General features: G+C 54.2%; 2 protein-coding genes across 2 annotated transcripts; both read right to left on the reverse strand.

The window, feature by feature from the left end:
• Positions 1-490: 490 nt before the first annotated feature.
• LOC121155049 (vomeronasal type-1 receptor 2-like) lies at positions 491-1,429 on the reverse strand. Its single transcript, XM_040978231.1, has one exon. It carries the CDS (start codon positions 1,427-1,429, stop codon positions 491-493), a length of 939 nt encoding a protein of 312 aa, XP_040834165.1.
• A 13,651-nt stretch (positions 1,430-15,080) lies between these two features.
• On the reverse strand, positions 15,081-24,873 carry LOC121155050 (cationic amino acid transporter 3-like). Its single transcript, XM_040978232.1, has 12 exons — positions 24,501-24,873; positions 23,809-23,967; positions 21,625-21,799; positions 21,429-21,541; positions 21,014-21,236; positions 20,639-20,778; positions 20,398-20,500; positions 19,900-20,099; positions 19,637-19,803; positions 18,598-18,706; positions 18,356-18,442; positions 15,081-15,145 (listed from the first exon to the last, which is right to left on the reverse strand). Exons 1-12 carry the CDS (start codon positions 24,871-24,873, stop codon positions 15,081-15,083), a joined length of 1,914 nt encoding a protein of 637 aa, XP_040834166.1.
• Positions 24,874-25,163: the final 290 nt, after the last annotated feature.

Raw genomic sequence — 25,163 nt, forward strand, 5'->3', positions numbered from 1 at the left:
ATAAGCAGTATCACATTTGGAAGGATATCAGTCACAATATTCTACTCTAGCCTACCGTGTCCATGGCAATTAAAGTCTATTTTCCTTCCTGCTTTCCCGCTTCAGCCAGGCCTCTCCATTCCAACTCAAAGCTACCTCTCCGCTGCATGAGCTTGTGGAAGGGCCGTGCCACATGCTGCCACTGTGCTTAACAGAATCATCATACAATGAAACACTGAATGAAGTCTAGGAGACAGAAATATATAATCAGAGACATTTCCAGGGTGTGCATTGTTTCAGGACAAAGCATGTTTTCATTGGTGCAACGATGAACCCAGATAATACGACCACCCACAAGGTACAGTGAGATGAACAGTCAGGTGATGTCACAAACAGCTTCATTTGCTGTCACTATTATTTGTTGTCGAAACAGAACCTCTGCCTGTTCAGAACTTCCTCGCCATGACGCTGGCTGACAGTCAAGTGTAAAAGTCACTGATCCCAACAAAAATCAGACCGTTTGTGTTCTCCGGAACTGAGAGGATGGTTTATTCCTCCCAGGCATAAACATGTGTAACTCATGTGTACACGAGTAGCTCATGAGAATGAAGGGGCTGGCCGTTGGAAAGCAAGCGTTCACCAAAGCCGAGGTGTTTAACAGCCACCCGGCGGTCTCATCAAAAAAATAAAAATAAAAATAGATGACGGAAGAAAAGGAATACAAGGACCCAAAGGTACTCACCAGGACCAGGATTCTTTGGGTAGCCTGGATCTCGGGGGAGGATCTTGGCAAGACTTTGCGTCTATGGATGTGTTGGACCCTCTTCTTGTGCTGGTGTAGAATGAAAACCATGGAGCCGCTGGTACAGAGCATGAGCGCGAACCACAAGACGTCGTGGAAAGTCACCAGCGTCGCGAGCGCCGAGTCCACGCCCTTGTTCCCTGCGGCAGCGGAACAATACCCAAAGTCCACAGTGAAGGTCGTGTTCTTGTTACTCCTTCCGCCACTCATCACCACGGGAACTTGAATATTTATCAGCATGTGCAAGACCCAGGACAGGACGCTGAAGGAACGAATGAACTTTGGGGATTTGGCTTTAAGTTCTGCCCATCTGGAGTCCATGGGACTGATGATGATGGCCTGGAAAGCAGTCAGGAGGCAGGTGGTGCTGATGGAGACCCCTCTGGCTACTCTGTGCACGTAGAACACGAGTTTGCATCCAAGATCACCCAGGAAATGCTTGTGTCCAAAAGCCGCAATGGTCTCCGGGACTCCCCTGGAGAGGATGACCAAGGCGTTGGCCACCGTGAGGTGCCTGACCACCAAATCTGTGCGCCGTGCCTTACGTCCAGAAAGGTGGTTGAAAAGATGCTCACACAAACATGAGAAATTCCCTAGGATCCCCAAGACAATCTGGAAAGGGAAGATTGTCCGGGATACCAGGTCCATGTCGTCTCCTTGTTTCCCAGGGGTTCGATAGCAACGTTCACAAACAGGACCTGCACACACACACGGGGGAGGGGTGTGTTCTCATGAAAATGAATCCAACTACATCACTCACCCTTTCATTTTCACAGAGGACTTATTTCTAACATATTGTTTGTCAAAATTTGCAATGCAGTGTGCAGAAGAATTAACTCTTTAATCCAACAAGTTTAATAGTCATAAGACCTTGGGCCCGGCACAGTGGCCTAGCAGCTAAAAGTCCTCACCTTGAGCTTGCCAGGATCCCATATGTGCGCCACTTCTAATCCCAGCTTTCCATCCAGCTTCCTGCTTGTGGCCTGGAAAAGCAGTTGAGGATGGCCCAAAGCCTTGGGACCATGCGTCCACATGGGAGACCCGGAAAGAAGTTCCTGGCTCCTGGCTTCGGATCGGCGCAGCACCAGCTGTTGCAGTCACTCGGGGAGTGATCTTCCTCTCTGTCTCTCCTTCTCTCTGTACATCTGACTTTGAAATAAAAATAAAATAAATCTTTAAAAAAATGTTTTTATGGTAGAAACTAAAGTTAATGAGATGATAATCTGGAAAAATTAATAAGAAATGTGATATTTGAATAATATTAGAATACAATTATGCAGGATGAAATCGAGGCATGCTATTTTATAAACTGAATACATGGAAATAGAGGCATTATGCAAATGAGCTTGAGCATGACATTAGAATTTCAAAGCAGAACAGCAAAGGACACCTTGGGAACTGAAGGATGCTGAAATGCTAAGTGGTCCATTGTCTGAATCGCTCGAGTATGAATTCCACGCTTCCTCAAAGTCTTCTTAACTTCAGGAAGGAAGATGGTCCCACCTCGGCCCACAGGCAACAGATACCATGAGGCTAGATGCGATTACATTATGATCTCTGTAAGAACATGTCAGCAGGTGTCAGACAGGAACAAACCATCCCGTGCGCGCCCCGCATCCCAGCAGTGCCACCAGAATAACCTGGGGAATCATACGGATTTCTCTGTAATTCCCGCACAGCAGGCTGCCGTGAGTGTGTCTGCACTATATTCCTAAGGATGACATTCATTCCAAGAGTGGGTACGGTGCTTGGAACTGAAGTGGCTGTGTTCAAGGCCCAACTCTCCTCCTGACTCCCGCTGCCTACTGAGGTGCATCCTGGGAGACGGCAGGGGTGGCTCAAGTCCATGGGACCCTGCACCCACACCAGAGTCCCGGATTGCATCCTGAGCCTGGCCCACTCCCAGCTATTTTGTACATTGGAAGAGTGTGCCAGCGGCTCATGGATCTGTCTCTGCCCTGGTCATCCATCCCTCCATCCAGCCACCATTTATGTATGTCGACATCTCTATTCCTGTCTCTCTCCCTGGTAGCTAAATCACATGAAGTTGTTCAAAACAGTTGTCACTAGAATGGCTGCATGGAAATACGCTTGGAGCAGTTGAGAACCTCTGCTCTCTCTCCCTCTACAAGCTCAGCTTAAGTCTGGCTCCACACGCCTGTGAAACCCTCTCACCCAACAGGCCCCTTGCCGAGAGGCAGCCCTGCTAAGCCTCCTTGCTTTGCAAACTCCATCTCCAGAACGAAGCAGAACACACACACACCAGCGGGGCTGCGTGGCGGCTCAGCGGCCTAACCCTCTTCCCATAGCACTAACATCCTCTCCGTGCACCGGCTCTTGTCCTGGCTGTTCACTTCGGATCCATCTATGGACTGGGAGAACAGCGGAAGATAGTGCGAGAGCTTGGGCTCCTGCGCCCACACGGGAGATCCAGAAAAAGCTCCTAGCTCCTGGCTCTGGGCTTCAGATCTGCTCAGCTCTGGCCATTGCGGTCATCTGGAGAGTGAACCAGCACATAGGAATCTCTGTCTCTCTCTGTCGCTCTCTCTCGCTCTCTCTCCTTCTCTCTGTAAATATGCCTTTTGCATAAAAATAAATAAGCCGTTATGTAGAAGGCGAAGAACATGCCCGCCTGCCTCCCTTATGCTGCCAGGCGGTTGCGCTCAGGTGGTTGGCGTGAGCTCCTGCTCGGCTTGAAGAACAGCCACAGACACGCGCTGCGGGGCCGGTATTCTCCGACCTCAACTCCCCGGAGAAACGCACCCAGCACTTCGCTTGTCATTTAATGCCAACGCACAATTGGACCTTTGAGATTTCACGGGAAGCAGAACAAAGTTTATTCCCAGGTCCCAAACGTGAGAAGCAATTAGAAGTTTCTAAAGGGCACCTGCAGGGACAGAAACCTTCACTTCTACAACAGCCAGAGGCGGGCGGACGCTCGCAGCTGGGAGACGAAATAATTACAGTGAAACTGTATGATCTTTACAAGTTGGTATTCTCAAAACTCAGGCACACTTTTTACGTACAGTGTGTTTTCAAATATGCATGCATTATCAAACATTAATATCTACACGACTTCGCACATTTCGTGGTGAGAATACTTAAAATTGATTCTCATTTTAAAAAATCAGAAAAATTAGATTATCAAAATATCAGAAAAATAAACCATGAAATAGAAACGATGGGGCTGAAGAATATAATAAGAAATGATGCTACAGTTTCCTCAGATTTGATTAAAAAACACAAATTTCAGGAAAGTCACTGAACTCCATTTAGGGAAAAAAAAAAAACACGTAACAGTATCATAACTGTGAGTAGTATTATACTTCACTTTGTATCTGTGAACTACATGACATTTGTTCTCTTTATGTTATTGCGGGTCGCTCTGACTAGGCTGCAGCTCCCACTGGTTTATGCGAGGGCCGGGTGTGTGCTGGGCAGAACCAGGCTGGACTGCAGCACCCTTTGGTTCCAGTGGAAGTCAGGGCTGAAAGCAGAACCAAGCCAGCAATTGCCACCACCAGCTGATCGGGGTGATGGACTGTGCCGGGCCCTCCCCAATCGAAATGCCAGACTCAGAACCCTAACCAAGAAAAGACAGAAGACAGAACAGGTCAACCAACCATCTCAGCTATTTGTTGGCAGTGAAATACTGGACAAATGGAGACTCTAAGATGGACTATGTCAATCAGTGGATTCTTCAATGACCTCATCGTGCTTGGAGTGGTGAGATTGGCCGCGATTCATAACTGGTGAACTCTCAAAACCACTTGAGCAAGTATGTCAGAGCATGGCCCACATCCGGGACCAGGGGTGGGTGGGAGACTGGGTGGGGCTTCTCCCTCAATATCCCCTTTACCTCAGATATATGAAGGAAACAATACGGAAATAATAGTCTCACCCACTTTCCTATAGCCCTTGTGCCTTTTTACCCTAATTAACTATGTAAAGATTGTCAAAAATATAATTTTTTAAAAGTTTAAAAAAAAAAGAAAAGAAATGTTTAAATGTCTGTGTGAACACCTGTGCGCCTCATGTGGACTAGATCAGGGAAAAGCCAGGCTGGGCGGATTATTCCTACTGGTGCAAACAAAATTAAAGTGGGCGAGGTTTGTTTGGGCAGCATCAACTGGAATCTGGGAGTGGGAGAGGCCTGGGAGGGAAATAGTGGGCTCATCCCTCTTGGGTTACCACTTCCACGGGAGGACATAAAACTAAGACAGCGGCTGGGGTGGAATGGGATGTGGGACAGACTGGATTACTGCTACACTTACTGGCAAACCAGGGTAGGGGGTGGGCCTGGTTGGGGTTATTGTGGGTCGCTCCAACCTAGGCTACAGCTCCCGCTGGTTTATGTGAGGGCCAAGTATGTGCTGGGCAGAACCAGACTGGACTGCAACACCCATTGGCTCCAGTGGAAGACGGGAGTGAACACAGAACCAACCCAGGAATTGCAACCACCAGCTGATTGGAGCGATGACGGTGCCAGGCCCTGTACTTGTTAGCACATACAAGAAGTTTCTTTGGAGATCTTCCTAATCTAAATGCTGGACTCAGAACCATAACAAAGAAAAGAGCGAAGACAGACCGGGTCAACCAACCATCTAAGCTATGATGGACTATGTCAATCAGTGGATTTTTCAAAGACCTCATAGTGCTTGGAGCGGCAAGATTGACAGCGATTCATAACTGTTGCAATATCAAAACCACTTGAGCAAGAACCTCAGAGCATGCCCTACACCCGGGACTTGGGGAGGGTGGGAAATTGGGTGGGCCTTCTCCCTTAAAACCCCCCTTTTAAACATGAAGGTAACAATATGGAAAACATATTAGTATTATTCACTTTCCTGTAGCCCTTGAACCTTCTTACCCTAATTAACTATGTAAAGAATGTCAAAATAAAATTTATTAAAAAAAAAAAAAAAAGAGATAAAAAAAAAAAAAATGTCTGTGTGAAAAGTAAAGACATCTGGTGGGAGGATCTTCAAAGAGGAAGCCATAGAATCAGGAAGGGAGAGAACCAGAGGAGTGCTCATCGGGCCCGAAACATTGACTCAGCAGCTAAATCCCCACTTTGCGAGGGGCAGGATCCCACATGGATGCCAGTTGGATGCCAGATGGATCCCCAAGTGGCCGCTAGAGCCAGAGCTGAGCTGATCTGATGCCAGGAGCCAGAAGACTCTTCCGGGTCTCCCATGTGGGTGCAGGGTCCCAAGGCATTGGGCTGTCCTCCGCTGCTTTCCCAGGCCACAGGCAGGGAGCTGGATGGGAAGCTGAGCAGCTGGTTACAAACTGGTGCCCATATGGGATACCAGCACATGCAAGGACAGGACTTTCACCGCTAGGCTACTGCACCAAGCCCTCTCTCACTCACTCTTTCCAGGTAACTCTGCCTTCCAAGTAAATAGAATATTAAATTTTTTTTCTTTTAGAGAATCAAGACGGCAGAATAGGCTAAGGACACATTTAAACAGATGGAGAAATATTGGCCAGTGTGAAGCAGAGCTGGCACATTCCAGGAAATAGGAGAGGACAGAAAACAGCAGAGGGGTACCTGGAGACTGACAGACACAGGAAAGCAGAGAAAACAACGGTGTGCTGTTGCAGTGATGGACACCCCAGCGGCATTCAGCAAATGGCGATCTGAACTCCACCGGCAACAAGGTGGGAAGGGACTTTCACTGGGAGTTGGGAGGTGAGCCCTGACAAAGAACTGTCCGTTCCGCTGGCCCATTTGATTTGATCAGGAGCAGAGACAGAGTGGCAGGTCCCAGATGGACAGTGCGAGAACAGGGTGGATTTCACAGCCCAGTCCACCTCCTAGAACCGAATTGGGCATCATTTTGTTTAAGAAGGCAAGGGCTTGGGGCAGAACTGCTCCACCCCAGACAGGTCCAGGTGGCCCTCAGACCTGACGGCCAGCAGATCAAGAACTCCACTAGTGCTGAATCGGCTGCCATTTTGTACAGTGTGACAAAGAATTTAAGACTGCAGGGGACAACAGCGAGCTGCACATGAGCTGATCTGGCAAGAACTCACTGAGCTCTGTGCACTGTGCTGATCCCACAGGAAAATAGTACTGACTAGAGCATCATATGGGTCAAAATAAGTCCATGTGGCCCTCAGAGCAAGATTACCAACAACAACAGCAAGCTATATAGGACACCTGGTGTCTCCCTAATCCTGCTCCAACCGGAAGTGGGAGAAAGGTTGTACAGACAATGGTGCAGCCTCAGCACAGTGTCACAGGATGTGGAGACTGGTGAGCCACGAGCTGGGGCTACAGAGACAATGGTGGAAGTCTAACATAAGAACCCAGACCTAAAACTCACTGGAGGGAGTGGCACAATTGGCTGCAAACAAAGAGCCGTGTACCAACTGCAATAAGTAAATCTAACTGTAGACCTGTGGGTGACAGAGCTTAGAAACCTGCCCCAAGGAGAAGACTCTGCTAGCCAGAAGTACAATGACCAAGAGCAAAAGAAGAGACAGAGGCACAATGAATATTACTGAAGACCCCCCTGCAAAGCAGCAAAACCCTGTGCCAACCTCAGAGTTCACTGAAGAAGACATTGAAAAAAAATGAGAGATATAAAATTCAAAACACTAGTTATAAAACTTATCAACAATGAGAAGCACATAAAGCAGGCATTCAAGGAATTTAAGGACTGTGTTGGCACTGGAAATGAATCAATTGAAAGCTGATACATTAGAAATGAAGAATACAGTGGAGCAAATTAAAAGTACAGTGGAGAGTCTCCAAAACAGAATGAAGGAGGCAGAAGAAATAATCTCAGAATTGGAAGATATTTCCTGTCCTCACAGGGAAACAAACAAAATGCTGGAAGCAGAGCTGGATCAGATCATAAAAAGTATTCAAGAATTGAAAGACACTATTAAGAGGCCAAATATAAGAGTTATGGGAATCCCAGGAGGTGCAGAAAGAGAAACTGGGTTTAAAAATGTATTTAATGAAATAGGGGAAATTTCCCTAATCTAGAGAAAAAATTGGAAACAACATCCAGGAGGGGCACAGAACTCCCAACAGGCTTGATCAAATGCAATCTTCATCACGACACGTGATCATCAAGCTCTCTTCAATCGAACATAAGGAAAATGCGACGGACGGGCTCGGCCGGGAGCAATCAGTCCGACGGGAACAGGACCCCGGGAACGGTGGACAAGGATTCGGCGAGTGACAAACAGACACGACAACTCAAGGAAGTTGTATCTGAGTGTATTTTGCAAAAGCAAGGCATCAGCTTATATACAATAGATTATTGCAAAAGAACATTTTTCTTTGTTTATACGTGTGGTTACATTTCTACAAGCAATTATTCCAGGGAGGTAAGCAGGTGTGTTGAGCAAAGATTGTTCTCTAATAGCCCGGTGACAGACTGTAGTTGCTATTTCTTGTGGACGCAGTTTGGCACCAGTTGCAGTTTTAATCATTAAGTAGTTAGCCCTCGTTGTGTTTTGTGCCTTACACTGGTTTTAATATTAACTTGCCTATATTTCTTGTTTTTCTTCTTGTATGGCTTCTTAAGCTATAGTTTTCTACTATAATCTCTTTTCTAGAAATTCTCAAAATTAATCCTAAACAGATTCATTAAAACTAACAACTTAATAGTTTTTATCTCAGACTGTTTGCTATTCTTATCCAATCTCCTGTCAGAAGGCTTCATAGATTTATAAAGAAACATCAAGTCTTTGTCGCACATAAATAGTATTATTCCAGTCATAAAGACAAGAGCAAAGAGAGTTCAGCTAGGAACGCCAAGACCTCTAGAGATGCAGCCGATTCCGGGAGGCATCCTTCCTTGAAGCTTACGTCTCGGTCCGGCGATTTCTCAAACCGGCTTCTACCGGAGGTGGCGTGACAGGAAAAGATGCCTAAATGGGCATGTGAAAAAAAATCAACTGACATGTAAAGGAATGCCAATTAAACTCACAGGAGATCTCTCACGGGAAACTCTACAGGCAAGAAGAGAATCTAAAAGAAAAAAATTGTCGGCCTAGGATAACATACCCAGCAAAGCTTTCTTTCATCTTTGAAAATGAAATAAAATTCTTCCAGAGTAAAGAAAAGCTAAAAGAATTTGCCGCTTCCAAACCTGCTCTACAAAGGATACTTCAAGATGTTCTCCTGACAGAGAAGAGGAATAGCACCTACCAAAACCAAAGGCAAACGGGAAGAACATCCCAGTAAAATGACAACAGAAGACTAAACCAATGAACAACCCATTCCTAAAATGACAGGACCAAAGTACCACCCATACATATTAAACTGGATGTAAATGACTTAAGCTCAATCAAACATCATAGATTAGTAGACTGGATTAAAAAACAAAACCCATCTGTTTATTGTCGGGAGGAGACACACTCCAACAAAGATCAGCGGAGACTCTTATCACATGGGGTTTGATGCTTTCTGTTGGTTTCATCTCTTCAAAACACTTTCTTCTGATTAAATCATTCAATGACTCATAGATCATGCAGTGGCTTCATTTTCTTCCAGAAGGGTCTTGATTTTCACTTCTTCAGCTACACGTTATACATTTAGTAGCATGTTGTTTAACTTCTTGGTGTTGCTAATTTCTTTTTTCTCTCCGATGTTGATTTTATTTTGTGGCTCTTCATTTAAGGGAAGGTATAGTAGCTGTGTAATGGAGGCTGTCATATCTAGTAACATGTCATTTAACTTCACGGCATTGTAAATTTCTATTTTTCTTTCTGTTGTTGATTCTGTATCATGACTTTTCATTTAAGGGAATGTACAGTAGTTATGTAATGGAGACTAACAACCAGATGTGAGGATGCAGTGTGGTCGGCATCTCTGTTTCCAGACAAAGATGGACTTACAGTGAAACTGTTTATATTATATTTTGACAATAGGATTCTGGACTCTCTGCCATTGTCCATGCCCGCAATGATGAACATATGACTGAGTATGAAGAACTATATGTTAGTAATGATATAAAGGAACTGAGGGGGAGGAAATTGGGGAGGGGATAAGGGAATATGGAACTGTATCGTAAAGTGATAGCAATAATAATAAAATGTGAAAAATAAATAAATAAATAAAAGAAGAAAAAAAAAAAAGAAAAATGGGCCCGGCGGCGTGGCCTAGCGGCTAAAGTCCTCGCCTTGAACGCGCCAGGATCCCATATGGGCACCGGTTCTAATCCCGGCGGCCCCATCTGCTTCCCATCCAGCTCCCTGCCTGTGGCCTGGGAAAGCAGTCGAGGACGGCCCAAAGCCTTAGGACCTGCACCCGCGTGGGAGACCTAGAAGAGGTTCCTGGCTCCTGGTTTCGGATCAGCGCAGCACCGGCCGTTGTGGCTCACTTGGGGAGTGAATCATCGGATGAAAGATCTTCCTCTCTGTCTCTCCTCCTCTCTGTATATCTGACTTTGTAATAAAAATGAATAAATCTTAAAAAAAGGAAAAAGAATCTGGAAAAAAGAAAAAAGAAAACTGTGAAACTTCCTTGGGAGTTTGCCACAGCGGGCTGCAGGTTCGGTAGGCCCACGGGCAGCACCCTGGTGACCCTGGTCCTGCCATGTGGGCCAGCAGATAGCACCCTGCAGCACCACGTCCTGCTCTGTCATGCCAGGGCTTCAGTCCTGTCCCTGCCTGCTCACAGCTTTGGGAGCTTCATGAAGATGGGGCTCTCGTGGCAATGGTATTCACCAACATCCATGGAGCCCGTAGGGCAGCCTGGGAACACAGGTCAACACCCACCATGGGCCACAGTATTTGGTAGCCACCATGCCCACCCCCCAAAAGGACTTTTAAAGTTATGTTTATTTAATAGACAGGAGCTGGCACCATGGTACAGCATGCTATGCCTCCACCTAAGTTGCTGCCCTCCCACATGGATGCCAGCTCTAGTCCTGGCTGTTCCAGTTCCCAGCTAGCTCCCTGCCGATGGCTTGGGAGAGCAGTAGAGGACGACCCGCTGAGGACAGCTCCTGACTAAAGATTGCTCAGCTCCAGTTGTTGCCCTTTGAGGAATGAACCGGGCTGTCTCTCTGCCTTTCAAATAAAAACAGATCTTAAAAATAAATAAAAAGATAGATTTTCCATCTGTGGCTTTACTCCCCAGATTCCTTCAATGGCCACGAGTAGACCAAGCCAAAACCAGCAGCCAGGAATTTCCTCCAGGCTCTCACTGCTTTTCCCAGGCCACGGGCAGGGAGTTTGATGGGAAGTGGAACAGTTGGGACCTAGATGGAACCAGTGCCCATATGAGATGCCAGTGTCGTAGACGACTTTACCCACTCTGCCACAAGGCCAGCCACGTGGTTCGTTTGGCTTGATGTAAAGTCAGGGCTGTTGAGGCAGGCTGCTGCTTGTCTCCAGCCAGCATCAGTGAAGGCCAAGGGCAGAAGTGACATTCCCACTGCTGTTGGCACGTGCAGCGGGCAGCATTGAGACACCTGTCACTGTCCACAGGGTGTCTCTGGGAATTGGGCCATTTCGTGAGTCATATTCCAACACATGTGGGCATCAAAGATTTGGTTTAGACTTTACTGAGTGACAGAAAAGTTATTCAGTGAAGTAACCCAAGGCTAGCGTTGTACTGCTGCTAGTTTGAGCTGCCTTTGTCAGGAAAAACTGTCTTTTGAGACTCTGCAACCTAATAATTTATACATGCATATATACATATATGTCATCAGCAGGCAGTGCATGCCTGTTCATATGACGACTAGCGAGGTACACAGTCAGCCCTCAGGGTCCCAGGAACATTAGTTCCTGCACCCATGGCTACCCAAATTGGCAGGTGCACAAACCTCTTCTGTCAAGTAGCATGGCGCTTGCATGGTATATCCTATGCACATCCTCTCCTGTATCTTTTCTTTTTTAATTTATTTGGAAGGCAGAGATCTTCCACCCACTGCTTCACACCCCTGAATGGTGCCATAGAAGGAACCGGGCTAGCAGCCTGGACCGCGAGTGAACTTAAGTCATCACTGCTGCCCCCTGCTGGCCCGGGGCGAAGATGCACTAGGGTCACTCCATCCAAGCCGCTGCAACAAGCATCCACATTAATTTTTGGGGTGGCTTGCGGTGTCACTTGGTGCGTACCCTGGCATGGATGTGCATGCTTGTGTTATTATGTGGGGACTAGCAACCCACGGATGTCTGTGCTGTCGAGTGCAGCCCTCACTGCTGACTGTGCCCTCAGCTCAGCATCACATCTTGGATGGATGGGAGAACAGGGCCACCGGACCCAGGCCTCGGACCCCACCCAGCGCGTCACGCTGTCACAGGGTCTGCAGCGCCCACTGCTCACGTGGGTTTCAGTAACAGCTGGCCATTCACACCGGTGACCAGCCTTGTGCGAGATTTTTCTGGGCTTGGGGCCGTGCAGTGGGGATGGTCCTACCAGGCTATTTTCAAGGAGAGCTCGGGAGCCCCACGCACCATCCGCTGGTCCCTCTCTCACACACACACACACACACACACACACACACACACAGGCTACTTTGTACCTGCTACCTGGACCCTTCCGTGGGGTGGCTGTCTGGGAGAAACGCCCCCCCTTCCCCTGTCAGGATATTCCTGGGGTGACTGTGAGAGAGCTGGAAGTGCTCCCCAACACCTCTGCAGTGGCTGGAGGAGACGGCCTCCAGGCCTCCGTGTGGCGTGGCATTCCTGGGCAGAGGCGTGCTCAGCTGGCAGGTGAGGGAGGGGCCCTGGTGATCTGGAACCCCAATTAATATGTCACAGTCTCCCCCAAATTCTCAGAGTGCAGTCCCTCGGGCTCCGGCAGGTGTTAGCTGTGGCCCGGTGCAGGAGTTTTCCAGGTGTTTTGTCAGCTAGCCACGCATTCCCCAGGCCAGCTGCCCCAGACAGGGTCTTGGGGACAAAGAACAAAGTTTCCTTAAGATTTGTTTACTTCCGGCCCGGTGCGATAGCGTAGTGGTTAAGGTCCTCACCTTGCACGCGCCGGGATCCCATATGGTCGCCGGTTCTCGGGGCGCCCTAAAGCCTTGGGACCCTGCCCCCGCGTGGGAGACCTGGAAGAAGCTCCAGGTTCCGGGCTTCGGATTGGCTTTTGCAGCCATTGTGGTCCCTTGGGGAGTGAGTCATTGGACGGAAGATCTTCCTCTCTGTCTCTCCTCCTCTCTGTATATCTGCCTTTCCAATAAAAATAAATAAATCTTTAAAAGATTTTTTTACTTCCTTGAAAGGCAGTTAAATGGGTAGAGAAAGCGGATAGAGGATCTGTGTGTGTGACTGTGTCTTTTTGAAAGAACGAGATCTTCCAACCTGGGATTCGCTCCCCAAGTGGCTGCCACAAGCAGTGCTGGGCCAGGCTCAGGCCGGCAGCCAGCAGCTTATCTGGGTCTCCCCTGTGGGTGCAGGGGTGCAAGCACCACAGGCCACCCTCCTCTGCCCTCCCAGGCCTGTGAGACGGAGTTGGATCAGAACTGGAGAGCCAGGACTGCACGCAGCGCCCTGGTGGGACGCCAGGGTTGGGAGCGACAGTGGCTCAGTACGCAATGTTGGCCTCCGGTGGCGGCGTCTTCTCTTGGGGCGGTGTGTCTTCGTTCCTTTTGCCTCAAGAATTCTAATTTCCCTTTCAGTTTCTTCCTTGACCCGTTGGTTGTTCAGGATCAGAGCGCCTAACTGCACAGGTGCAGATCCACCTAAATCCTTCCTGCTCCCTAGTTTCTCGCCTTGATGGGTGACCCTCAGAAAGCCTGGAAGAAGGCACAGCTGGGATTTGAACCCAGCACTCCAGGACGGGATCCCCGAGTCCTGGGAGGCACATTAGCTGTTGCATCAGTGTATCGTTGGGACTTAGCAGACAAGCTAGCTGCTTTCACTGCTCTTAGGGGAACCCGGGCAAACGCCAGCACCCCCCGGGTGCCATCCCCGGGGTTACTGTTGGCACCCCAGTTCCCGCATCCCTCTCCGTCCTGTTTCTCGGCCTGTGTGCGCGTTGGTTCCCAGAGGCCGCAGTGCTGCTCTCTGATCGTGTGCCCGTGGCGGGCCTCGCATCCTTACTGAGCGGGAAATCAGACAGCTGGACATTTCAAGGTTCCCACATGTGGGGTCCCAGGGGTAGCTGTGTTGTGTGGACAAATCTCAGCCTGTCACACCTTATAAGATTAGATACTCCCGTGGCAACAAATCAGTGGGGGATTTGCTCTAGAGAAACGCAAACTTTGGCCAAAGGGCGGCCGAGCCGGGTCTCTCACAGAGTGGATCAGACGCAGAACGGGCAGGACTCCATCCCAGGCGTTCTCAGCGATGTCAGCGCCGCTGAGCCAAAGGCTGCCCCTGCCTTCTCTCAACTTAAAAAAGAATTCCCTCTCTCTCTCTCCCTCCCTCGCTCCTTGCATGTAAGCAAACACTTCCAGACTGACTGCTGCAGTCACTTCCTTGTAAATATTTCCTAAAGATGGACGTCTGGGTGGAAACGAGGCTTGAGAAGTGCCCGCCCGACACCAGCCTGCATGGTATGTTCCCCCGCACGTGTGTGCACACGGGTGACGCCCCCGTGCAGGCGACGTCGGGGACGCACTGCGCGTGCGTGCGCCCGTGTCCTCGGGATCCCCGAGCCGGCAGTGCTGGGCAGGTGGGAGCGGCGGGCGGCCGGACTCGGGGGACACGCGTGGGGTGAGCGAGCCTGGCGACGGAACAAAGACGCGGGCGCCAGGGGGCAGCCAGCAGAGCACGGATCCCCGCGTGCAGAGCCGTGGTCCAGCGCAGCCCGTGCTCGCCTCGTGCGTGTGGATGGAGCACCTCGCCTCCAGGTGAGGAGGGAGCACCTGCCGGCCCAGCGCCGACTGACCAGTGCCTGCCCGTCCCCGGGGTGGGAGCCCTGGCCAGTGCCCGCCTGTCCCCGGGGTGGGAGCCCTGGCCAGTGCCTGCCCGTCCCCAGGGTGGGAGCCCTGGCCGCTGCCTGCCCGTCCCCGGGGTGGGAGCCCTGGCCGCTGCCTGCCCGTCCCCGGGGTGGGAGCCCTGGCTTTCCCGTGCAGCTCAGGTCACCCCGATGTGTCCTGAGAGGACCACAGGTGGTCCCCCCAAGAAGTAGCCATGAGGAGCATCCTGAAGAGGTGCCCTGTCCTGGAGGAGGGCAGGAGTATCTGCTCCCACAGACCGGGCACCCCGAGTGGGTCAGGAGCACTGTGGCGCTGGAAGATAAGGCTTCAAAGAAAAATGGCTTGTGACCAAGTATTAAGTGGTGCTAATGCTTGCTCGAAATGTGTTTTTGCAAAGGTGTAATTGCTGTTAAAGCTGCAGTGGTTCTTTAAAGTACAAAACTGAGAATGGGATCTGCTTACAGTGAGGGCGGGAGTGTGGGCAGGCTGGCAAGCAGAGGGCTAGCTGAGGCCAGCCGGCCACCTGCAAGGACAAGAAAAGGGAGGGCGGCAGGGGAAGCGGGGGCACCTGGCAGTGCTGGGCATGTTGCATCCAGCTGGGGGGCTACACCTCGCAGCCTCCACCCCACACTCCTTACCTCCCTTCCAGGGGCTTGTTAGCTTATCCCTGTCGGGACTCGGTGTTCTGACGAGGCCACATGGCACAGGCACCTCTTGCCCCGTCCTCCCAAGCCAGGGAACACAGACCACTGTCTGGGGTCTTTTCTGTGAGGACCTGAATCCCTTTCCAGAAGCTTCTCTGGGTCAGGACACAGTCTCACCCGGACCACCTCTCCCCCGGCGCCAGCCACACGTGTAGGCGCCAGGACTCGCGAATGGCCAGGCTAGGGCAGAGTATGAGGTGGCCTTAGCCACAGGAGGGGGGTCCCTCAGGCCCCTAGGACTCGCTGCTGACTCCCTGCTGGCACGGCTCTATGCCAGAATCTTCCTCTTTCCCAGGGGTTCAAGGCCACGTGTGCATGTGTGTGCCCGTGCTCCAGGCCCACAGGCGGAGGGGAGGGGCGGAAGGCGTGTTGGCACCTTCAGGACCCCGAGTGTACCTGTTCTGACCGGTTCTTTCCACACTCCTGACCTGTGTCCCCAGCAGAAGGAACTGGCAGGATGGCCAGCAAAAGCTCGCCGTCTCAGACCATAAGTGCCGGCTCAGCAGCGGGTGGGGGGCAGGCTTGGTGGCGGGGCTCCGCACTCCTGTGCGGGCTGTGGGCCAGGCCGAGGGACCTCGCTCTGGGACCTGGGTCATTGTTGCTGTTCTCCCTGGGTCAGGAGCAAGGGGGCAGCTGGCATCGCGGTCCAGGGAGAGCAGCTGTGCGCCGGCCCTGGGAAGCCCCTCTTAGGCGGGAACGAGGCAAGGTTCCAAAACTGCTTTGCTCTAAGGTGGGCTTTTGAGCAAGTTCATTTCCCAGACCCTTTAGCTGTACTCTGGTTTGTCCCAAGAAACAGAGACCTTGGGTGGCGGGTCCCCAGGAGCACCTACCAGGGGGCTGGAGCAGAAGAGGATTACGGGAGGGCAGCCCAGACGGGTGCTGGCTCAAGCCCCACCCGCTCCACCATCTGACTCACTCTGAGGGTGTCTGGGGCCAGTTCTGTGGTGTAGCAGGTACAGCTGCTGCCATGGCTGCTGGCACACCAGCATCCCACATGGGCTCCAGGTGGAGTCCCAGCTGCTCTGCCAGCTCCCTGCCCGAGGGCTTGAGAAGCGGCAGGGCACGGCCCAAGTCCTTGGGCCCCTGCACCCGCATGGGGGCCCAGAAGAAGCTCCTGACTCCTGGTTTAGCCTGGCCCAACCTTGGCCATGGCACCCATTTGGGAAATGAGCCAGTGAGTGGAAGAGCGAGAGGGTGTGTGTGTGACTCTTTTAAATACATTTTGTAGAAAAACAAAGATTTATTTCAAAGGCGGAGTTCCAGAGAGGGAGACATGCCAGAGAGCTTTCAAATATTGGTCACTCCCTACAATGCCACAAGAGCCAGAGCGTGGGCAGGCCAGGGCGCTGCTTTGTCCTGCAAGGTCCAGGCTACAACAGAACTGTGCCAGGGCTTACATGGGGCGCGTCCCTGTCCACGGGGGACATTTTCCATTGGGGGTGAGAAGTGCCAGCTGCAGCTCTGAGCACAGCGTCTTCCTAGCCCTTCAGCAACCCCATCATAGAAGAGGGGGTCCCTTCCACTGCACTACGCCAACAGCCTTCAGAGGGACCTAGAACCCCCCTTCACCTCCGCTGTGTTCCCGAAACACCTGGCTGCCTGCCATACTGTGGAGGAGCAGGGCCCTGGCACCACCACCCACCCTGGTACGGCGCCTACAGGCAGCGCTGGAGGGGAACACCTGCAGTAGAAGGGGCATCTCACCCCTAAGAGCTGCTCATGGGGACCACCCTTCCAACGAGGCCGCCACAGCAGGTGGGCCCCGCCCTCCCGGAGCTCCGCATGTGAACCACGGGGAAGGGTGTAGGAGGTGGGAGATGAACAGACCCCCCTCAGGCGCACACGGACCAGGCGCTGGCACCCAGCGCTCACGCGTACAGTGGGGTCAGCCTCAGGGAGGGTACAGCCTGGGGTTCGGACTGCCCCGGGGAGGGGCTTGTGCATGACCGACAGGACCTCAGACTGAGCACACGGTGCAGTCAGGGGGTAAACGGCCTGCTGGCCCCACAGGTGCCACGGGCGAGGCCTCGCTGGTCGCGACCTCACAGGTCTGTCCTGACAAGCGCCCCACAACAGGATGGGCGCACAGTGCCAGGCATCAGCCAAGCCACGCCCACACAAAACTCAACCAGAGGACTCGGCCAGGGCTTCTTTATTGTTACAACTGTTACAAACACCTAGGGCATCCCCTCCTGCGCTTCACCTCACCTCACCTCACCTCGCTTGCACCTGCTCACCACAGGGAGCACCTTTGGTCCACACCCTTCAACCTGCAGTCCCTGGATCCCTGTGGACTGCTCTGGGCCAGCTGTGGGCCAGCTCACTTCCCGGCTGAAGCTCCCCACTCCCCACCCTCACGGAATTGCGTGCACACCCTGGGCCTGCCACCGGGGCCAGGCAGTGCCTCGACCGAGACACCTCCGGCACGGTCCACACCGGTCACCGTCCTACTCTACTCGCCAGCCCCTTTTTCTCAGCATCCACACTGTCCACAGTGTATCCTTATGTCAAAAAACACTACGCTGTGGGGCCAGCACCATGGCACTGCAGACTAACCCTCCACTTGCACTGCCAGCATCCCATTTAGGTGCTGGTTCATGTCCCGGCTGCTCCGCTTCCCATCCAGCTCCCTGCTAATGTGTCTGGGAAGGCAGCAGAACGGCCCAAGTGCTCGTATCCTTGCATCCATGTGGGAGCCCGGGAAGATGCTCCCAGCTTCAGCCTGGACCAGTCCACTACTGCCACCGTTTGGGGCGAGAACCAGCCACGGCTGATCTGTCTGTTTTGTCCTTCTAACTCTAACTCTGCCTTTCAAATTAAAAAAACAAACAATCTTAACCGTGTTTCATAAATATACACAATTTCAACTTGTCAGCTTATAAAAATAAGTCTCTGGAAAAAAATGTAAAGGCATCCTGCTCCCAAACCGCAGACAGAGCTGCAAAGCTCCCCGCGTCGAAGCGCCCCACCCCGACCCCAGGGCCCCGCTGACTCCGATTAAACCGATTCCGCAGCAGGGGCACCCGCACCCTGAGCCTGGGAGCTGGGGTTGGGCGGCTGCCGGTCCTTCTCCTCCAGGCTGTGTCGGATCCCGTAGCCAAAATACATGGCAAATCCTGAGGGGGGGAGCGAGTCAGTGAGGTAGGGACACGACAAAGCTCCCAGATGCCCTTACGAGGCCAGGGGGACCTGTGCCCGGGTCAGGAAGAAGGGCCAGGCACACGCACCCATGAGCCTGGACAGGCACCCACAGGCCCAGCCGGGCACTCACCCATCACCATCCAGACTCCAAACTGGCCCCAGGTCCTGCCGGTCATCTGCATCATGAGGTACACATTCACGAAGATGTTAGTCAGTGGGAGCGCGGGCAAGGCGGGCGCCTGTGGGCACAGCACAGGGAACCTGTCAAACCGGGTACTGGGCTGCAGGGCAGGGGTAACAGATGTCTGGATGAATAACTTAGTAAAGGGGCTGGCACCGTGGCACGCTGCTTCAGCCGCCACCTGGGACACCAACATGCCACACAGGTGCTGGTTGGAGTCTTGGCTACTCAGCTTCCCCTGCAGCTCCTGCGGCTGCGCCTGGGAAAGCAGCATGCGATGGCCCTGGGAGACCTCCGGGCTCTGGCTTTAGCCTGGCCTAGCCCTGGCTGCTGGGACTGAGGAGTGAACCACTGGATGGGAGATCTCTCAGCTCTGCCTCTCAAGATATATACTTCTAAATACACAGTTCTGGGCCCAGTGTGGTGGCCTAGCAGCTAAAGTTCTTGTCTTGCACGCTCCAAGATCCCATATGGGCTCTGGTTCTAATCCCGGCGACCCCACTTCCCATCCAGCTCTCTGCTTGTGGCCTGGGAAAGCAGTGGAGGACAGCCCAAAGCCTTGGGACCCTGCACCTGTGTGGGAGACCCGGAAGAAGCTCCCGGCTCCTGGCTTTGGATCAGCTCAGCTCCAGCCACTGCAGCCACTTGGGGAGTGAATCAGCAGATGGAAGAGCTTCCTCTGTCTCTCCTCTCCATATATCTGACTTTCCAATAAAGATAAAATAAATCTTTAAATAAATAAATAAATAAATGCACAATATCAAAACATATTCTCAGTAGCTGTTATGTTTGCTAACAGAAAAGTGGGAAGGCCCATTGCTGCTCCACGCCCCCAGCGCCCCCAGCTGCCGGGGCTGGCTGGACCCTGTCACAGAACCCTAGGAAAGGGGGGCTTAGCCAGGTCCTCAGCACCCACCTTCCAGCTTCCCCTCCCAACCCCAGGAGTTAGGGTACGCCAGGCTGGGTGACTCAGAGCAAGCTCCCCCACCTTGAAGTGCAGCGGGGTGGCATCCTGGGGCTGTCTCCACACCACGCAGGCAAGCCCGGCCACGAACAGCAGCAGCAACGCGGCCCCCGCCACACAGACGGGGTCTCCGGTGAAGAGCCGCTGTGGCCACTGGGTCAGCAGCAGGCTCAGGGCGACCAGCAGGACAACTGCAAGGGCCGGGGAGAGCTCTGGTCTGACGCCACCCCCGGAGGCAGCCCATGCCCTCGCCCCAACACCAGCTCCAGGCAGGCCCACATGCTCACCAAGCAACGAGGCATAGACATACACAGCCCGGCCTGACTCGAGCGTGGGGAGCGGGCGCACCGGACTACATGGATTCCCTCGAGTCTTCGAGGTGTCTGCATCGGAGACGTGCTCTGACACCGCCACCTCTGGCTGGACAGGCTTCATCTCAAATCCTCCCTGCGTCTCCTCCTTGGCTGTGTTCCGGTCGGGCTGGTACCTAAGTCAGAGGCACGAGGTAAGAGATAACACGGGGGTGGGCTTCTCTGCCACCTGCACCACCGCCATCCCCTGTGAGCACCCCTCGGAGTCCAGTTCCCTGCTAAGGCGCTTGGGAAAGCCACGGAGAGCGGCCGAGTGCTCAGGGCCGCGGGGGCACCCCAGGGAGCTCCCAGCTCCTGCCCACACCCGGCTCTTGTAGTCAGGGAGGCTCCACAAGATACAAAATCTCCACCTCTGCCTTTCAAACACGGGTGCCCACCAACCTCCACGAGACCCTCACACAAGGCAAGGCTCACCTGAGGACCAGGACGGAGAAGGCCACCAAGGAGTAAGCCAGCAGAGTGCCAATGGACGTGAGGTCTACCAGGTCACTGAGCTCAAAGAGGAAGGCCATGACCGCTGTGATGGACACACACCAGGCATGAGGACCACACGGGGCACCGCCCTGTACCCAGGACACGTGGCCACCCTGTACCCAGCACACGTGGCCACCCAGCACCCCAGCACACGTGGCCACCCAGGGCTGTTTATTGTCACCTGCGATGACTCCAGAAACAGCCGTGGCCAGCACGGGGGTGCGGGTGCGGGCGTGGACCCTGGCCAGTCCTCGGAAGAGGAGTCCGTCCTCTGCCATGGAGTAGATCACGCGGGGCATGGGGAACATGGCGCCCAGGAGGCTGCAGGAGGGGCGGGCGGCAGCGTGAGACACGTGGGGAGTGGACGACAGCGGGAGACGCATGATATGGGGGACACGGTGCCCAGGAGGCTGCAGGAGGGGCGGGCAGCAGCATGAGACGCGCGTGGGGAGGCGTGGGCAGCAGTGTGGCACACGTAGGGAGGCGTGGGCAGCAGCGACACGCGTGGGCGGCAGCAGCCCTCCCAGGGTCAGGCCACCCCGAGCAGGGCACTGACCTGGAGGACAGGGCACACAGCGTGCCCACGGCCACGGCGTACCGGAGAGGCGCCCACCCGACGTGGACGAAGGCCTCGGGCAGGGGGCTCTCGGTGTGGATCTCGTAGTAGGGGACCATGAGGGTGAGAGCGGCGGACACACCGAAGTAGGCCAGAAAGCAGATGAAGAGCGAGAGGATGATGCCCAGCGGGATGGAGCGCTGCGGGTTGTGCGCCTCCTCGCCTTGTTGGGGTCACGACACACACACACACACACGTGGGACGGGAGTCCCGCCTCCCTCCCCACGTCACGGGCCGCGCCGCGTTTCCGCCCTGACAGGCGCGCAAACACACACTGCGCCTGCGCGGATGTGCGCCTCCGCATCGGGGCATGCGCGCCTCTGCAGCGGAGCATGCGCACGCAGACCCGCGTTACCTGTGGTGGCGATGCCATCAAAGCCAATGAAGGCGAAGAAACACGTGGCAGCTCCGCGGAAGATCCCGTCCACCCCGAACGGGACGAAGCCCCCCGAGCCCAGCGGGCCCAGGCTGTGGAGAGAGCAGCGCAGGAAGATGAGGGGCCAGAGCTGCGGGGCCCGCAGACCCCCACGTCCCCGGCACTCCCTGCCGACCTGGAGCCATTGGCGGCCGCCAGCGCGCGGCTGTAGTCGTCCTCCGTGAGCCTCCAGTTGCGCAGCTGGCCCTGGATGAAGCCGGACACGATGACGCAGCCCAGCACGAGGAGGTTCACGCCGGTGAAGAACTTGCTGACCAGGGCCGACTCGCGGGCGCCCAGGGCCAGCAGGCCTGCGGCAGACAGCGGGAGAAGTGAACCCACAGGCCGGCAGAGCGCACGTGCGCATGGGGAGACGGGGCATCCTCTTGGGGGGCTCAGCTCGTGACATGGTGCGGGCACAGCACCCCATGCCCTCCTTGCCACTTCTTCCTGTCTGCGTGGAACATCCGGGGCACATCCTCTAAACGGGCCAAAGCCCAGAGTTGACACTCGGGGCAGGCCTCGCATGTTGGTGGCAAGCACCTCCCTACCACGCCATCACTGCTGCCCCCGACCCCTCCCAGGGTCTGCACTGGGGGAGAGCTTATTTTTATTGGGAAGGAGATAGAGAGGAGAGACAGAGAGGAAGATCTTCCATCTGATTGTTCACTCCATAAGTGGCCACAACAGTTGGAGCTGAGCCAATCTGAAACCAGGAGACTGGAGCTTCTTCCAGGTCTCCCACGTGGGTGCAGGGTCCCAAGGCTTTGAGCCATCCTTGAAGTGGGAGCATGGGAAGTGGAGCGGCAAGCACATGAACCAGTGGCCATATAGGATCCTGGCGCATGCACGGCGAAGACTTCAGACGCTAGGCTATGGCGCAGGGCCTGGCGCAGTAGCCTGGTGCCTAAAGTTGCAGCCTCATATGCACCAGGATTCCATATGGGCACTAGTTCATGTCCCGGGAGCCCTGCTTCTCATCCCGCTCCCTGCTTGTGGCCTGGGAAAGCAGTCGAGGACGGCCCAAAGCCTGGGACTCTGTACCAGCCAGGGAGACCCGGAAGAGGCTCCTGGCCTCAGAGGAGCTCAGCTGTGGCCGTCACGGTAACTTGGGGAGTGAGCCAGTGGACGGCCTCCCTTCCCTCTGTAAAAGTTTTCCAGTAAAAACAAATCAATAAAAGCGCCCTTGCCTGGTTGTTCCCATTTGGGGTGGAAGGTGACGCAGCAGTGAAGATCAACAGTGGCAAGCCGTCATTTCCATCCCTCCACACCCTTTGCCTGTACGGTGCTTCAAGGGCAGAGTTACACAGGAGACACACAGAGATCTTCCCACGTGGCTTCAAGGGCCAGAGATGAGCCGATCAGAAGCCAGGTGCTTAAGTGGCCAGCGCCCTGGCACTGCATGCTAACCCTCGGCCTGTGGCGTCAGTATCCCATATGGACACTGGTTCACGTCCTAGCTGCTCCACTTCCCATCCAGCTCCCTGCCTGTGGCCTGGGCAAGCAGTCGAGGACGGCCCAAAGCTTTGGGACCCTGCACCTGTGTGGGAGACCCGGAGAAGTTCCTGGCTCCTGGCTTCTAATCAACTTATTTCCAGCCACTTAGCCCCCCACACTTTTTTTTTTTTAAGATTTATGTATTTTTATTGGAAAGTCAGATATACAGAGAGGAGGAGAGACAGAGAAGATCTTCTGTCCGATGATTCACTCCCCAAGTGGCTGCAACGGCTGGTGCTGCGCGGATCCGAAACTAGGAGCCAGGAACTTCTTCCAGGTCTCCCACGGGTGCAGGGTCCCAAGGCTTTGGGCCATCCTCAACTCGACTGCTTTCCCAGGCCACAAGCAGAGAGCTGGATGGGAAGTGGAGCTGCCTGAATTAGAACTGGTGCCCATATGGGATCCCAGCACATTCAGGGCGAGGACTTTAACCACTAGGCCACCGCACCAGGCCTAACTTCAGCCCTTTGTGGAGTGAACCAGCGGATGGAAGATCTGTCTGTCTCCTTCTCTCCATAAATCTGATGTGCCTTTCCATTAAAAAAAAAAAGCATATATATGTTAAAAGAAAGAATAAGGTTTAAAAATAAATAAGTTTTGGCATGAATTTGGAGGAAATGTGTTCTGGACAGGGGGCTATTTGAACCCCCAGGAGGCCTTCTGGTGGAACCCTGTGGTACCAGGTGGACACCAGGTGTCCCTGGAGCCAAATGTCTTAAAGCTGGGACACTGCGCAGCCATCCCAGGACAAGGAACTCTGCAACTAGAAGCGGCCGTAGAGCCTGGCCTGCCTGCACCCCCTCCGGGCCCCGATGGCCCTCACCTGTGAGCAGCAGCACCAGCCCCATCGCCAGGAAGTCTGGGTACAAGGCCAGGACGTGAGGCACGCGCAGCGGGAACGCCCCCTGCAGTGCCGTGGCCATGTGGCCCCCCGTGAGGCTGTCGAAGGCGGAGCTCCAGGCCCGGGCCACGCTGGCTGCACCTGCAGGAGAATGGAGTCGCTTACCAGGTGGGAGCAGTGGGCAGAGAAACGAGGCAGATAAAATATGAACACGGGGGCTGGTGGTGTGCAGCTGCCACCTGCGAGCCCGGGTGCAAGTCCTGGCTCCCTGCTGGTGCACCCAGAAAGGCAGGGCTTCCTGCACCCTAGCGGGCGCGGGTAGGCACACATTCTGGCACAGCACAGAAAGCCACCACCTGTGGCCCTGGCATCCCAGATGGGTGCCAGTGAGTGTCCAACTCCCCGCCCGCGGTTTAGGAAAAGTAGCAGAAGATGGCCCAAGAGCTGGGCCGCTGGCACCCGTGTAGGAGGCCCAGATGGAGCACCCAGCTCCTGGCTCAGGCCAGGCCACTGCTGCCCTTTCGGGACTGAACCAGCAGATGGAAGACCGACCTTTCTTTCAAACCTGAATCCCAGCTGTCACTAACCAGGCCCGCTGGCAGTGCCGTGAGGGAGGAAACAGCAGGCCTCCAGGCACCCCAGCACCCCGACCCCAAGCCCCCCGTCCGTCTCACCAACGACGTAGGAGAGGATGAGGTTCCAGCCGGTGATGAAGGCCAGTAGCTGGCCCACAGTGACATAGCTGTAGAGATACGCGGAGCCAGAACAGGGGACCCGGGCCCCGAACTCAGCGTAGCACAGCCCGGACAGCACGGAGGAGAGAGCCGCCAGCAAGAAGCAGATGACAATGGCCGGTCCAGCTCTCTCTTTGGCCACGCCCCCAGCTAGGACATACACGCCCGCCCCCAGGGTGCTGCCAACACCCAGGGCCACAAGATCGAGGGTGTTCAGACATCGAGACAAGCGGCCTTCAGACTGCTCGCTGGGCTGCAGGGGCCGCCGGCGAACAAGCTGCCGGCCAAACCACCGCAGCTGCCGGCACAGCATCCTCCGGGCTCCGGACGCAGGGTCCCTGCTGGGGGAGAGAACAAGCTGGAAGTTAGCGGGAGTCACCGTATCTGGCCACGGGAGACAGCGCAGGCCAGTCGCACAGGGACCTCCCGCAGCATCCTGCATCTCTGGTGTCTTCAGACCTTGGTCGGGATCTCAGTTCTCAGGACATGGCCAGGTAAGCTGCTGCCTGCCGTGTCAGCACCACGCTTGGGCACTGGTTCAAGTCCCAGCTGCTCTGCTTCCACTCTGACTCCCTGCTAGCTAGCGTGCCTGGGACGGCAGTG

The sequence above is a fragment of the Ochotona curzoniae genome, unplaced genomic scaffold (genome assembly GCF_017591425.1).
Source record: "Ochotona curzoniae isolate NIBS_2020 unplaced genomic scaffold, NIBS_Ocur_1.0 contig_2861, whole genome shotgun sequence".
In the NCBI taxonomy this organism is placed as follows: Eukaryota; Metazoa; Chordata; class Mammalia; order Lagomorpha; family Ochotonidae; genus Ochotona; species Ochotona curzoniae.

Excerpts from the sequence above, each read along its gene's own strand:
- LOC121155049 (XM_040978231.1), bottom strand. The coding sequence starts at position 1,429 with ATGGACCTGGTATCCCGGACAATCTTCCCTTTCCAGATTGTCTTGGGG.
- LOC121155050 (XM_040978232.1), bottom strand. The coding sequence starts at position 24,873 with ATGCTGTGCCGGCAGCTGCGGTGGTTTGGCCGGCAGCTTGTTCGCCGG. Across the intron at positions 20,501-20,638 it reads TGTTTCTGGAGTCATCGCAG|CGGTCATGGCCTTCCTCTTT; the intron begins GTGACAATAAAC and ends TGTCCATCACAG. Across the intron at positions 15,146-18,355 it reads CCCCAGCTCCCAGGCTCAGG|GTGGCCGGCTGGCCTCAGCT; the intron begins GTGCGGGTGCCC and ends TTGTCCTTGCAG.